The sequence below is a fragment of the Ovis canadensis genome, chromosome 8 (assembly GCF_042477335.2).
Source record: "Ovis canadensis isolate MfBH-ARS-UI-01 breed Bighorn chromosome 8, ARS-UI_OviCan_v2, whole genome shotgun sequence".
NCBI classification, from domain to species: domain Eukaryota; kingdom Metazoa; phylum Chordata; class Mammalia; order Artiodactyla; family Bovidae; genus Ovis; species Ovis canadensis.
The window spans coordinates 70,358,560-70,373,592 of record NC_091252.1 but is presented as its reverse complement, the minus strand read 5'-3'; the positions used below and the strand labels follow the sequence as shown (position 1 = coordinate 70,373,592).

The window sequence follows — 15,033 nt, the reverse complement described above, 5'->3', positions numbered from 1 at the left end:
AGAGACACCTGAGAGTTAAATAAGACCCTTGAGGTTTAAATAACTAACAGCCCCAAATCCTTGACAATGGAGGGAGGGAAGAGGCATGGAAAGAATTAGCTGACTATGGAGCATTATTAAAATAAGTCACATGACGTGGGCCTTCAGAAGCTCCTTTTTAGATTTATCTTTTCCTGGATATCACAGGATTGTACAGTATGAGAGTTGCAAGAAAGCTTCCTGTTCCTTCACTTGAGAAAGTAGATAATCGAAAGGGTTCAACATGCCCAAGCCTGTATTGTAATGGCCTTAAGGCATAGCAGGGCCTTAGGAAAAGTAGAACTATATGTAAGCATACTTGTGCTTTTGGGAAAGTGCTGCTCAATTTAACAATTTAAATACAGACTTTGCCTTCCCTGAGTATAGCAACACTGCTCATCTTGGGCATCCTTGTTAGATACAGGACTTAGCACAGTGCCTGGCACAAAAGAGGCGCTCCATGAAGGCCTGAAAGATTAAAGAACAGGCCACCATCGGTTGGAGTTTATACCTCTCTCTATAACTGAAGGGTAAGCGAAACAACTAGAAGATGTATCTTTTGTGCTGCTTGTCTTCTCTGACCTGATTTGATTCATTCTCCCTTCTCAATGGACCCATATTTACATTCTATTATCTCCCATCCACCTTGAGCAAGCAAAAACTCCCTTGGTTTAGCTTTTGGCTTACTCTCTGCTTTTTCCATCTTAAAATTTAGCTTTTACTTCAAACACTTGGTAGTAAGAATTTATCATGGCATTTAATTTTTTTATTGCCTACTCGGGAACATTGTGTGCATGGAGACCAAGGGAGGATGAAGGACTTTGAAAAACAAAGAGGGTAACCTTGTCAAGCCTTTGAAGGAATTCCCATCCAGCCGCTCTGACCTTGACCGAGCAGATTAAGTGGCCCATACCAGGTGATGCTAGTGGTAAAGAGCTGCCAATGCAGGAGACATAAGAGACTCAGGTTACATCCCTGGGTTGGGAAGATGCCCTGGAGGAGGGCATGGCAACCCACTCCAATATTCTTTCCTGGAGAATCCTATGTACAGAAGAGCCTGGCAGGCTACTGTCCATAGGGTCACAGAGTCAGACGTGACTAAAGTGACTTAGCATGTCACAATGCCTGCTAGATTATAACTATGCTTGTCTAAACTTTCACTCATCCATCTTCCTACTACATAAATTTCCCCACTCCAACTTCCAACACTTCTTTATATATGCTTGTGTATGCAAATTTGTTCATTTTCAATGAGATGGGGTAGAAAAAAAGGCAAGTATCCTTTTAAGGAGTGAGTGATAGTTGAGTGATCAATCACATTTTGGTTTGAATTAACTTTTCAAAACACATTGTAATGTTTTGCTACTTATAAAAGGGATTTTCCTCTGTGGCTTTTAGATCTATTCACAATAGGACTCAATCTACCTTTGAAGGTAATTCTGCACCTGCCCCCTACCAGGTGAGATCATATTTACTACTGTATCTCCTGCATCTAGCACAATGTCTGATGCATAGTTCTAGAAGAATCTGTGGATGAATGAATCAATGAGTTCCACCATGCCTAGAGCTGTATCAGATAGAAAAGTTCCTCTGCAGGCCAATAATCAGCACTCCTTCAAATGAACATGTTTTCTAAGACATTATTAATTCCATATTATTGGAGGGGGGTGCAGTGAGAGGAAGAGGGGAGAGGCAGCTAAGATATTTTTTATTTCACCTGAAAGTGCTGTTTTCACACTTCAGCAGTAGCAGCAAGAGGGCCATATTCATTTGCTTGTGTATAAAGTTTGACTAAGGACCATATTTCCAAATTATGCAGAGATGCTGCACAGCACCTTAAAGTTTGGTACTCACGCTATGTCCTCTGCCTAGATTGACTTCTCTCTTTTGTACCTAGTTGGTCTTTCCAGTGTCAACCCAAATATCACTTCTTTGTGGAGACCTTCCTCAACAATTCGGAGTCCACTGCCCTCCCCAGTAGAAAATTCCTCTTTGTTCTATGGCAGAGTTCTCAAACTCTTTTGTCTTAACAGTCATCGTGTCATATCATAATTTATGTGTGTGTCTCCCCACTTAGAATGAGTGCTTAGAAGTTAGATAACCGTATTACTCATATTTATGTTCCTTGATCTTAATATTGGGTTAGCCAAAAGTTCATTTGGATTTTTCCATAAGATGGTATGGAAAAATCTGAAGGAACTTTTTGGCCAAACCAGTATTTTTACTTACTTGATACATGCTTGCTAAATGCTTGCAGGCATGAATAAATGGCAAGGAAGGAGGCAGTGGGGGAGGAAGGAAGGAAGGAAGAGATGAAGGATGGATCAGTTCAACATCTCCTGTGATAATTAGCTGAGAGCAGGGCTTTACAGCAATTGGCATTGACAAGAAGGAGATAGGAGGCAATATTTCAGAGTTTGGGGGACCACAGGGTGTGCCACTGCCATGGGTAGCAGGTGAAAGAGGCATAGAAGTCTACTTCAGTGACAAAGGAAGGCTACTGGAAGGAGATAAATCTGCCCTTCAAAGCAAGTATTGTTACTTCACAATTTTGCCTGTCATCTGTTCAACTCAGAAGTAAGAGGACTTGCTTAATCCTTAATAAAGTACAAATGCTATTAGAAGAAACAAAGTAAGGCCTGCAGACTAGACAGCTACATTATTTAACACAACTCTATTCCAAGGATCTTACAGTGCATAGTCTTGTTTATTCAAAACCACTGTCTAAGGGGAAAAAATAAGCCCTGCGTAAATAAAGCCTGTAGTTTTGTGGGTTTTAATAACTCAACAGTATTATTCTAGATAATGTGTTCTCTTAGTTATCTGCTGTATCACATTCCTAACTCCTTTATGCATGTCAATTTCGGCAATTACGAACAGGGAAGGTAATAATCTCTATAGAACCTGTGTTCTATAAATAGACTTTGATTTAACCACCATTGCTAGTACTCTTGCCTGGAAAATCCCATGGACGGAGGAGCCTGGTGCTGCAGTCCCTGGGGTCGCTGCGAATTGGACACGACTGAGCAGCTTCGCTTTCACTTTCACTATCATCATTGGAGAAGGGCAAGGCAACCTACTCCAGTACTCTTGTCTGGAGAATCCCAGGGACGGGGGAGCCTGGTGGGCTGCCATTTATGGGGTCACAGAGTCGGACACGACTGAAGTGACTTAGCAGCAGCAGCAGCAGCTAGTAATTCAGTTCAGTTCAGTTCAGTCGCTCAGTCGTGTCCGACTCTTTGCCACCCCATGAACCACAGCAGGCCAGGCTTCCCTGTCCATCACCAACTCCCAGAGTCCACCCAAACCCATGTCCATTGAGTTGGTGATGCCATCCAACCATTATTACCATTACTATTATTGCTAGTAACAGCTATCTTGAATAAGCTCATTTGTCATCATCATTTTCTATTTGATGAATACGGTAAAAAAGACATGCACTAGGTGACTACCTTCAACAAAAACTAATGCATTTTGTTGCTCTCTAGAGTAATAATTATGTATTCCGGATGTACTTTCTTTTGTGATGTTCCAAGGAAAAGATTTTCTATGCACTAACCAATAAACCAATAAATATGGGAACCTAAACTGTGCACAGGATTGTTCTAGAATTTATGACACTTTGAGCAATATGAAATAGTTATATTGCTCTATTATCAATGGAAGATATTGATTGTATCTAGGAATGAAGGATTGAAGACTAACATAGCCAATACATTAAAGAAGTAACTCAAGAGGGGAACTTATTAATTATTTTTCATGTTTGTAAATTGCAGTTGTATTAAAATGGGGAAAAAATACCATATCTTTTTAAATCCCTAAGATTTGTATGTTTTCATATTTAAGCTTCTGAGAGGAAGATAAATCATTTTAGAAATCAATGTCTGTGTTCTGAAATTTGCTAGTGAAACCATGATTTTATTTTATATTGACATTAGCACACTTTAACAGTAAAAAAAAAAGTTAAGTCCTTTTATGTTTCAAAATACTTTCTCTAATATGTTGAGAAATACGAAGAATTTGTTTTCTGGGCCTTTAAATTAAATGGAAACAGTCGTATCTCAGTAAAGCTCTCAGGTTGCAGTATTTGCAATTCATCAATCAGGAAAAATTTTATTTAATCACTAAGAAGAAAAGCTAAAATAATTTTCGTATTAAGATACATGCTGCTGCTATTGCTAAGTCACTTCAGTCGTGTCCGACCCTGTGCGACCCCATAAACGGCAGCCCACCAGGCTCTGCTGTCCCTGGGATTCTCCAGGCAAGAACATTGGAGTGGGTTGCCATTTCCTTCTCTAATGCATGAAAGTGAAAAGTCAAAGTTAAGTCACTGAGTCGTGTCTAACTCTCAGCGACCCCATGGACTGCAGCCTACCAGGCTCCTCCGTCCATGGGATTTTCCAGGCAAGAGTACTGGAGTGGGGTGCCATTACCTTCTCCATTAAGATACATATATATTGGGAAACGTTTTGTTTCAGTGCAAACGTTATGTCTTGGTGAATAATTCCCGTCTGGGGGTTTTGATTGCAGTTTTCCCAGTATGAAGAATAAATCAGACGATTGGCATGGACGAGTGAGGAGGTGATTAGCGTATCTCATATCTAGCCGTCTATATATTTTCTTTGCGTGAGGTGTAGAGGAATTACCTGGAACTGATTAAGCCCCAGGAGAGAGGTGGGGGAAACGCGCCTTCGGGAGTTTTTCTCCCGGAGAACGCGAGCGCCCTCTAGACTGTATTTACGTACAGATTCTGGTGACGCAACTCCGGCCACTTCACCTTCACAGAGTGGGAGGGAAGGGGTCGGATTCCTCCCGGTGGGAGCACTATCTGAACCAAAGAAAGAGGCTGGCGACGGGAAGGAAGAACAGATCAAGCGTCGGAACAGGGGCCACAAGACAACCTAAAGCCTGTGCAGAGTTAGGCGCTCGTCTCACACAGTTTCCCCGCCTACCTCCCCCCTACCCCATCCACCCGCCGTCGTGTGTCACTTTCCTGTTCGGAAGTCTTACTAGGTTGCTGGGACAGAACAGGGGGCGCCTGCTCCACCCATCAGGTATCCGGTTGGAAGAAAAGCCAGTCTCAACAACTTGATTCTCCCCGTTAAATGATAAGTTTAGCAGACCGTCTGTCTCCAAAGGCTGTACATTAGGGGAGGGGGAGGGGTGAGCACATCAGAGGAGGCCTTTCGGTTCCAACCACAAATCATATGGTTGTGCCTCTTCTCTATTCCACTTAGAGCCCTCTGACTTAAATTCCTCGTTCCTCCTGGAATGCGGGAAAGAGCGTCTTTGACAGAAAATGAACCCTGCGCATGTGTTTTGAATTTTTTCTGCACTGATTTGTGATGATAATCAGTCAGGTTACATTTCTTGTGTGTCTTGCTGGGGGTGTAATAAACCCAGGACACTGATGACTATAATTTTCTGGGTGATGTTGCAATGAAGGGAATAAAGTGGCCCAGTGGTGAACTTTGCAGCTTGTTCCCTTCCTGTATGGAAATTGCCTTTATATATAGTGGGGTTCATAACAAAGCTGGGACAGTTGCCTCTGAGTCATGCTCCCTTGTCATCCCCGCTTCCAGTCTTAAGGCACATAGCAGGGAGGCTACTCTAGCCATAATTAAGCTCTCCCTCCAGCCTCCAGAAAGGAATCCCCAGCCTTCATATCCTAAGCAACCTGAAGAATGAAAGAGGAGGCTATAAAATCCCCTTTGAAAGGTTTGTCTGCTTTTATTACTATCATTTGGATGGAATGGGTAGAACAAAGATGTTGCAGAGGATTTGGGGTTACTTGGCATGGGGAGGGCACAGGAAGTGAGTCTCTGGAAGTTTCTCAATGTTTAAAAAACAAACTGGCAGAAACTTTGGTGCAGCTTGGTGTTTCTGGGCATTCTTCAAAATTTTGACTTTCTCAAAAAGGGGAAGAAACCTCGTGGGAGCAGGCCCCAGGCTAGACTTGTTGAGGTGGAGCATGGGCTGTGGGGGCATGGGCAATCATGGAGTCATGGTACATGATGAATCCATGGAAGAGGAAGCAGAAATGGGCCAGTTTCTGCGATTTGGAGTTTCCTAAAAACCTTGCTTCGGGTTGGAAGTGTCCCTTTCAGGCAGTAGTTAAGTGCTTTTTAAAGAGTGGGTGCTGAGCAAAATCTCCCAGCCAGTCTCCAGGATGTGTTGTTCTCTTCTGCCAGTTTCAGGCTGTTGTAACTGAACAAACCAAAAAGTAGTTGAGGCTACAGATCACATTCGGGCAAATTGAGGTGGTTGTGCCTGCAAAACAAATTCCTACCCAAGACTAAAGAAAACCCCCTTCACAGGCTATTCTTGGTGTGACAGCTGGTATTTCGGAGTGTGTCAGATCCAGTAGGCAACTTTAAAATGGCAAGGCCGTTGGCAAATAAGGGGTCATGGCAGGGCAGCCGCCGCAGACATCACTGACCAGCGCCAGGCGCTCGACCCTGCGAACTTAGTAGCTTTCAGCCCCCTCCCGGCTCCTGGCCCAGTCGCTATGCTCCTGGCTTCCTTGCCGGCGCTGGCGCGAGTCCTCGCACCGGCGGTCAAGCTGCAGCTCCCAGGCATCTCCGAGCGGCGGGGTTACTGAAAGGCACCGCACGGCGGTTCTGCAGCGCTCCTCTCCCTCCTTTGCTTTCTGGAGTGGAGGAGGCGCCCGGCTAATCTTTCGGGAGTCACAGTTACCAGGGACTCGAGAGAAAGAGCAAGGTGGTAAAACTCCAGGGTCTGCCCTGAATTAAACCGGAGGAGGGCTAGGGAAGACGAGTACAAACTAAGACCATGGGGTGCGACCTGGCGGAGTTTTCAGTTCGGGTAGCGGGAGAGGGAACCTCGGGAGTCGATGGTGCCCGCGGTGCCGGCTCCCCACCAATCCGGGGTCACGCCAGGTCGGTCCCCTAAATTGCCACCTCCTCACGTGTTCTTAGCATGGCGGGGATTAAAAATGCAAGGGGAAAAATTACATGCGGAAAGGACAGAATGTTCCCAAAGATTACATTAGGGGGAAAAAAAAAGTGAAATGCATATTTTTTTCCCCTTAGTGCAGAGACGAATTTTATTTCCGCCCCCTCCCCTCCACATTCCTGACCTCTCTCCCTCCCCCTTCCCTCTTTCTTTCCTTCCTTCCTCCTCTTCCAAGTTCTGGGATTTTTCAGCCTTGCTTGGCTTGGGCCAAAAGCACAAAAAAGGCGTTTTCGGAAGCGGCTCGGCCGTGCACAAGGGCCATTTGTTTGTTTTGGGACGCGGGGCAGGAAATCTTGCCCGGCCTGAGTCACGGCGGCTCCTTCAAGGAAACGTCAGTGTTCTCCTGTCGCCCCAGCCCGCTGCGCGCCCGGCCGCCGCTGCCCATGGGGGAGATGCAGGGCGCGCTGACCAGGGCCCGGCTCGAGTCCCTGCTTCGGCCCCGCCACAAAAAGAGGGCCGAGGCGCAGAAAAGGAGCGAGTCCTTCCTGCTGACCGGACTGGGTAAGCGCCGCTGCCGCCACGCGGAGACTTGCCTTGCGCAGTCTTCCACTAGTTGCTCAGATCGGGAGAGGGGCTGGGTATCTGGGGCTGCACTGAGGATGGGACCGGGGAAGGAGGGCGGCCGGAGCCGGGGGACCACGCTGACTCCGAAGATAAGAGCGTGAGGGGCCGCCCTCCCCGGCGCTGCCGCTCTGCGCCTGAGATAACTGTTGATGGTGCGCTGCACGCCCGGCGAGGGCTTGGGAGACTGCCTTGTGAATTACGGGAGAGGATCAGAGTCGGCGCCGGGGCAGGGGGTGAATCCGAACTGAGGGTCTGAGAAACCAGAGCGGGCACAGAGCCACCCCGATCGCCGCGCACCGGGCAGAAACCGCTCTGATTTCCTGATCTGCTGCGACTCTGATTTCCTCGCAAGGCGGAATAAATGAGAAAGGTGGAAAATTACCCCGGCTGCTCCCTCCCACCCCCTCCGCCTGCGGTTTTCCCAATCTCCGGCCCGGGAGCCGAGGGAGGCGGATAACAGTCCCCGGCCGGGCCCTCCCGGGGCGGTCCCCGAGCCCCCCAACCCCTGCTCCCGGCTGGCCCTCTCGTCGGGGGCGGAACCGCCCGCAGCCGACCGCTTTGCCGCTAGTCGAGCCGCGCGGCATCTGGGGGCGGGGCCGAGGGCGGGGCCGGACAGCGCTGCTTACTCGTTGTCGCGTGGGTCCCGCCCCCGCGGCGCCACAACGCTTATAAAGCAGGAGACGGGGACTGAGCGCAGTGTTGGCTGAGCCGGTCTCCCTTCTGTAACGACTCCCCGTGCTCACTCTCTGGCGATGACGGTGAAAACCGAGGCTGCTAGAGACACCCTCACTTACTCCAGAATGAGAGGCATGGTAGCAATTCTCATCGGTGAGTGTAGGGATACGGCTGGACTTCTAGGTTATTTCTAGGTTACGCGGAGTGGAAGTTTTTGAATGCCCCGGATCAGATTAATGTGCGTGGCGTTGGATGTTACAAAGCCGTTGTCTAAACGTTTCTCCTCTCTAATTCGCAGCTTTTATGAAACAGAGAAGGATGGGCCTGAATGACTTTATTCAGAAGATTGCCAATAACTCCTATGCATGCAAACAGTAAGTTTCCGGGGGGAATTGGGGTAAATGAAAATAAGTAGTGAAGTTTCCATTTACCAGCAGTAAAGATGTACTTCCCATTAACATATTGATCAGGAAGCCAAAGACTTCCCACGGGTGAGGATCCCTTTTCTCTTAAAATTCTAATTATTGAAGTCATTTAAAACATTAAAATTAATTTGCTGATTTGGCTTGCACTAGAGACGCAAGATAAACTTTTCATGTTTTCCCCATTCACCTCTTCTCTCCTTGAAGAACAACTCCTATCTCTATGTTTAACTGGGTTTATTATTTTAGCTATTTTCTTTAACGGTAATTGATTCGGGTGTTTTTAGTTTAAACGCTGAATCCTCCGGAGTTGAGCCAGAAATTCACTGTTGGTGTTGTCTGCCCCCTTGTGGCGAGTTAGGATGTCCTAAGTTGTTCCTTTCCTCTCTGCAGCCCTGAAGTTCAGTCCATTTTGAAAATCTCCCCATCTCAGGAGCCTGAGCTTATGAATGCCAACCCTTCTCCTCCGGTAAGTGTTCTCTATTCGTGATACATCAATGGAGGGAGCTTAAAGATGAGTCAGTTTCTCTATGTGGATGAATTTAAATAGCATGTTAGTTAGTATCAAGGCAGGAATGCCTTGTTAGTTCATAGCAAACAACTGACATAAGCACTTAAGTATGAATCAGTGGAGCATTTTGAAAGGCATATTTCATAAAAGTGTTACCTGCTTAAGAACAGCCCGATTGTGTACAGTTTCCATACTCTGTTTTGCAATATGTACATGTATGGACAAAAGGTATTTTGAAATGTGTCTATAGATGTGTGGGGACCTGCCTAGACATTTGCAGATATCCCATCTCTTACATTGCCTGTACTTTACTATCGCAATCTTCCTTTGAAGCAAGGAAAAGATTAAAGGAATATCTTTAATTTTCCAGCCAAGTCCTTCTCAGCAAATCAACCTGGGCCCATCATCCAATCCTCATGCTAAACCATCTGACTTTCACTTCTTGAAAGTAATTGGAAAAGGCAGTTTTGGAAAGGTAATTTCACGTCTGAAGCTCTCATTGTTTATAGTCTTTCATACGCTAATTTTACATTCTCCCTGGATGTGAACAGGAAAATGATTTTTAATTTAAATTTCAGGTTCTCCTGGCAAGACACAAAGCAGAAGAAGCATTCTATGCAGTTAAAGTTTTACAAAAGAAGGCAATCCTGAAAAAGAAGGAGGTATGAGCTGGGCTTGGAGATAAGACATTCACTAAACATTACACTGGAATCTTGGCGCCAAGTTGAAATTTGCCACTAAATCTTCATTGTCCTTTTTCTAGGAAAAGCATATTATGTCGGAGCGGAATGTTCTCCTGAAGAACGTGAAACACCCTTTCCTGGTGGGCCTTCACTTCTCTTTCCAGACGGCCGACAAACTGTACTTCGTCCTAGACTATATTAACGGTGGAGAGGTGAGTGGAGGGGATGGGAACTGACCCCTGGGAGTCTGTGCATAGCCCACTTCATTTAATTTGAGAGGAAAGTTTGTAAAAGACAGTTAGGAGAAAAGTTAACAGAATTAGCATTTCCCTTAGCCTGCCAGCATTCAGATAGTTAATAGACTATTTAGGGCTGCTTCCTGCCATTGTCCTCTTTAGTTATATATATGTCAAGACTGATTCAATGCATTGTCCTCTGGCTTGGCAACCCAGGCTAACTCGGTTCTGTCTTCTACAGTTGTTCTACCATCTCCAGAGGGAGCGATGCTTTCTGGAACCACGGGCTCGATTCTATGCTGCTGAAATAGCCAGTGCCTTGGGTTACCTGCACTCTCTGAACATTGTTTATAGGTGAGTTGAAGAGCTCTTAAGGTGCCCTTCTGGTGTAAAAGAGACCATAGCCCAAGCTTTGACAGCACCTTAAAATAATTTGTGTTTAGGCATAACTTGTTCATCTAAAATCAGATCTCCAGCATGTGACTGGTCTTGACTCCCTTCCACTAGGCAACTAGCCAATACGGATTGTGCCTAATTCAGAATAGATTAACAGAACAAGGACTCCCTTTTAGATTTACTAACACAACTACAGTGAATATAAAGTGCTTCTAACATCCCTAGCAATGATCTTTACAGAGAATTACTCATACAGTGAAATTAATTTATGTGACTACTTTTTTTTTTTAACAGAGACTTAAAACCAGAGAATATTTTGCTAGATTCACAAGGACACATTGTCCTTACTGACTTTGGACTCTGCAAGGAGAACATTGAACACAATGGCACGACGTCCACCTTCTGTGGCACGCCCGAGGTAGGCACACTCTTGATTTGGTGCCTGGTCTGCCCACTCCTCCAGGAAGAGATCATTGCACTAGTGCCCTTAACTACTGAAAGAGTATTCTTAAAAGTGTTCTAGTCCAGTTCAGTGCAAGTAAAATGCATTTACTCTTGGAGGCATGAGAAATTCGAAAGCCTCATGTTGCTTTAGTTAAAATGAGCCTGTTGATAAGATCCATGGTCATAGAAGGTTTCTAAATTCTCAAGATAGCTGAGGGGTACCCACTAGCTTTCTAAACATCAGGACTGTAAGTATAAGTGGACAGTCAGCCTCAAAGGCATCGATTTTATCAGGAAGTAGTCTAGAGAAATATATCCTCCAAGTAGACCCAGCGTGTCTCAGCCCTTTGAAAGCGCACCCCTGGTCTTGGCAGTGCCTGGTTTCACGGGCTCTGAACTCTTCTTTTCCTGGTCTTTCAGTATCTGGCGCCTGAGGTGCTTCATAAGCAGCCCTATGATAGAACCGTGGACTGGTGGTGCCTGGGGGCCGTCTTATATGAGATGCTGTATGGCCTGGTGAGTAGCCCATTGAGAATCGGGGAATATTGCCCTGGGTTGATACATTTCTCCCTCTAGATTCATCTGGGCACACAAACCCCTTTGCAGACTTGATCATCATGTCTCTCTCTTTATCAGTAAGCTTAACAAATGTTAACGTGACAGGCATATTGGTTAAATTATAGGTGCCTTAAGATAAACCCTTACCTAGTAGATTTTTCTTTTCTAAGTTCACACTTTACTAGGTTTGACCACACTTAACATATGTGAGAGTGAAAAACATGGCTTATTAGCATCTACCCCCGCCTCCCATCAGGGTGGCGAAATATAGTCACTGAAAAATCCAAGGCAAAGAAAACCTATCAAGTGATAGACTTTGTCAAATCCAGCTTCATGCATTACAGTCTGAGTCTTGATTGGTAATGAGTGCTCTCCAGAACTTCCAGTTGACTAGTAAGTAATCCTCCCCCTTCTTTCAGCCTCCCTTTTATAGCCGAAACACAGCTGAGATGTACGACAACATTCTGAACAAGCCCCTCCAGCTGAAGCCAAATATTACAAACTCTGCAAGACACGTCCTGGAAGGCCTCCTGCAGAAGGACAGGACAAAGAGGCTGGGTGCCAAGGATGACTTTGTGAGTCACGTTTCCTGTCGTCCTGGGCTGTCTGGGTAGAGCACTAGACCCCACTGCCCATCCTGAATTTCAGGCATCTAAATTCATGTTTCTTTCTCAACAGATGGAGATTAAGAATCATGTCTTCTTCTCCCTAATTAACTGGGAAGATCTCATTAATAAGAAGATTACTCCCCCTTTTAACCCAAATGTGGTGAGTAGCTCTCTTGGGCATGTATGGAAACCCATGGGCTTCTCTTTTAAGTCAGAGTTGATGGCACTGGTGAGGGTGGGGGGCCCCCCCCCAAGGAATAAATTGGCATATATTTTATTCATAAACCATTATTTTACCCACAGAAAAAGTAGAACTCCTGTCTCAATGAAGCTCACATAATTTTTCAACACATTTATAAATTAAAGTAGCGAAAGACAGAAAACATGACCTTCATAGTTTAAACTTTACGTGCCCTGTGGGTTTTGTGCTTGAAATGGTTTGTGATGGTCCCTATATAGCACCTAAAGCTTGCACAAGAATTTCCCTGCCTTGTCTTCCCTGTGAATTCTTGACATGGAGCATGTTTTGTTTTGTTTTCCTCTTCCTGCAACAGAGCGGACCCAGCGACCTGCGGCACTTTGATCCTGAATTCACCGAAGAGCCGGTCCCAAACTCCATCGGCCGGTCCCCGGACAGCCTCCTCCTCACAGCCAGCGTCAAGGAAGCGGCTGAGGCCTTCCTGGGCTTTTCCTATGCACCTCCCATGGACTCTTTCCTCTGAACGGTCTTAGGGTTGGTTGCAAAGGATTTTTTTAGTTAACCTTTTGGCAGAGCTGCCAGCTGACAGGACATCGTAAAAGAGAATTTGCACATCCCTGGAAGCTTGCACATCTTGGCAGTCTTATTGCACAGTTTGCTGGAAGCTTTTCGAAGAGCACATCCTCCTCAGTGAGCTTGTGAGATTTTCCTCTTTATTCTTCCTTCCAATGTGGTGCTATCTCTGAAATGAGCAGCAGAGGGCCGCCCGAGACAGATGCAGTGGTCTCATTGGCAGGCGGCCGCTGGTCTGAGAAGGAGCTTCTGGAGGTCTGTCCGGGCCACGATAACGAATCTTATGAAATGTGCCTTTTCTGATGAGATCATGTTAGCTCCAAAGCTTTTCCTGTTGCTGAGTGTTCTCGTTCTCTGTTTCTCCCTGTGGACTCCCTGTGTGATCCGCCGTGTGAGTGTGGTATGCTTGCTCACAGAAGGACTCAGTTATATGCATCAATGTGACGCTTGCAGGACACTACAATGTGGGACATTGTTTGTTTCTTCCATATTTGGAAGATAAATTTATGTGTAGACTGTTTTTTTGTAAGATATAGTTAATAACTAAAATTTATTGAAAATGGTCTTGCAATGACTTGTATCCAGATGCTTAAAGAAAGCATTGCTGCTACAAATATTTCTATTTTTAGAAAGGGTTTTTATGGACCAATGCCCCAGTTGTCAGTCAGAGCCTGGTGTTTTCATTGTTTAAAATGTCACCTATAAAATGGGCATTATTTATGTTGTGGTTTTTTTTTTTTTTTTGCATTCCTGATAATTGTATGTATTGTATAAAGAAAGTCTGTACATTGGGTTATAACACTAGTATATTTAAACTTACAGGCTTATTTGTAATGTAAACCACCATTTTAATGTACTGTAATTAACATGGTTATAATATGTACAATTCTTTCTCCCCTCCCTACCACACACCTTTTTGTGTGTGTGATAAACCAACTTTGGTTTGCAATAAAACCTTGAAAAATATTTACAGAAATTGTGTCATGTGCGTTATTTTATATATTTCAGTTAAGGGAACAATAGTAGATCCACTTAAAATCAAAAACCATGGTAATGCTGCTGTGATTGACAGTGGCTTGCTCCTCCAGAAGCATCAATCTCTGACTCCAGAAGAGAATCAGTCAAGTCACTTCAGTCGTGTTCAACTCTGTGCGACCCCATAGATGGCAGCCCACCAGGCTCCCCTGTCCCTGGGATTCTCCAGGCAAGAACACGAGTGGGTTGCCATTTCCTTCTCCAATGCATGAAAGTGAAAAGTGAAAGTGAAGTCGCTCAGTCTTGTCCGACTCTTAGCGACCCCACGGACTGCAGCCTACCAGGCTCCTCCATCCATGGGATTTTCGATAGGGCAGTCTTAAAGTCTTTTTTTTTTTTTTTTCAGGCCACACTGTGCGGTTTGCAGAATCTTAGTTCCCTAACTAGGGATTAAACCTGTGCCCCTGGCAGTAGAAGCTCTTGAGTCCTAACCACCGGACCACCAGAGAATTCCCTACAGCCAATTTCTATCTGAGGGCTTTACCAGCATTCTGTGATGTCAGTCATTATCCACAAATCCATCCAAACAAATCCTTGTCCATTTAACTGCCTCAAGGACAGTCATGAAGTAATGTTCCCTATGTTTATTGCCTGCCCTGTGAAGTTGGCTGTTTGTCTCGACCTTTGTCTTGTCTGAAGTAACAGGTAATTCTTTAACAAATACTTGAGTGCCTTCACTGGGCCAACTATTCCAAGTACTGAAGATAAAGCAAGAGCAAAGCTGACGCATCTCTGCCCTTACAGAGCTTGCTGGGAAGGGCAGACTTGGTCAATAAAGCAGTTTGTTGAAATGGAAATCAAGATAATAGTCTGCAAGTCTAGGAGAATGCCACTAAAGAGGATGAGGATAAGTGGTTCTGTTCCCAAAATGCTGAGCCGGCAGGACTCCTGGTTCCTGAGAGTAACCAGAGCCGAACTGAGTCCAGTGTCAGCTCCGAGAAGGAGCCTGAAGGGACACATCCCTGACTTGGATCAGAAGCCTCTGGAGCTGGTATGCACCCGGCACTGCCTGGGCCCACCTGTATTCAGCCCACTGGAACAGTTCCTGTGGGAGAAGGGAGAAGAGCACTGCAGGAGAGCATCATCTTGTACACAAGCTGTTTGGACTTTTTCTCTTTTCTAGGCCTTCCAGAAAT

The 15,033-nt window shown here is 45.3% G+C and overlaps 1 protein-coding gene across 5 annotated transcripts in view; it reads left to right on the top strand.

The window, feature by feature from the left end:
* Positions 1–13,838, top strand: part of SGK1 (serum/glucocorticoid regulated kinase 1) — a 111,651-nt gene extending 97,813 nt beyond the window's left edge. For 2 of the 5 annotated variants that reach the window (XM_069599266.1, XM_069599270.1), the window contains 11 exons: positions 8,531–8,606; positions 9,048–9,123; positions 9,536–9,640; positions 9,744–9,827; positions 9,929–10,060; positions 10,326–10,438; positions 10,775–10,898; positions 11,345–11,440; positions 11,902–12,057; positions 12,161–12,250; positions 12,645–13,838. In XM_069599266.1, the coding sequence (XP_069455367.1) occupies positions 8,531–8,606; positions 9,048–9,123; positions 9,536–9,640; positions 9,744–9,827; positions 9,929–10,060; positions 10,326–10,438; positions 10,775–10,898; positions 11,345–11,440; positions 11,902–12,057; positions 12,161–12,250; positions 12,645–12,812 (1,220 nt within the window). In that variant the 3' untranslated portion in view covers positions 12,813–13,838. Of the gene's footprint in view, positions 1–5,051; positions 8,386–8,530; positions 8,607–9,047; positions 9,124–9,535; positions 9,641–9,743; positions 9,828–9,928; positions 10,061–10,325; positions 10,439–10,774; positions 10,899–11,344; positions 11,441–11,901; positions 12,058–12,160; positions 12,251–12,644 lie in introns of those variants that run through there. The other 3 variants (XM_069599269.1, XM_069599267.1, XM_069599268.1) reach the window with 3 other exon arrangements.
* The last annotated feature ends 1,195 nt before the right edge of the window (positions 13,839–15,033 follow it).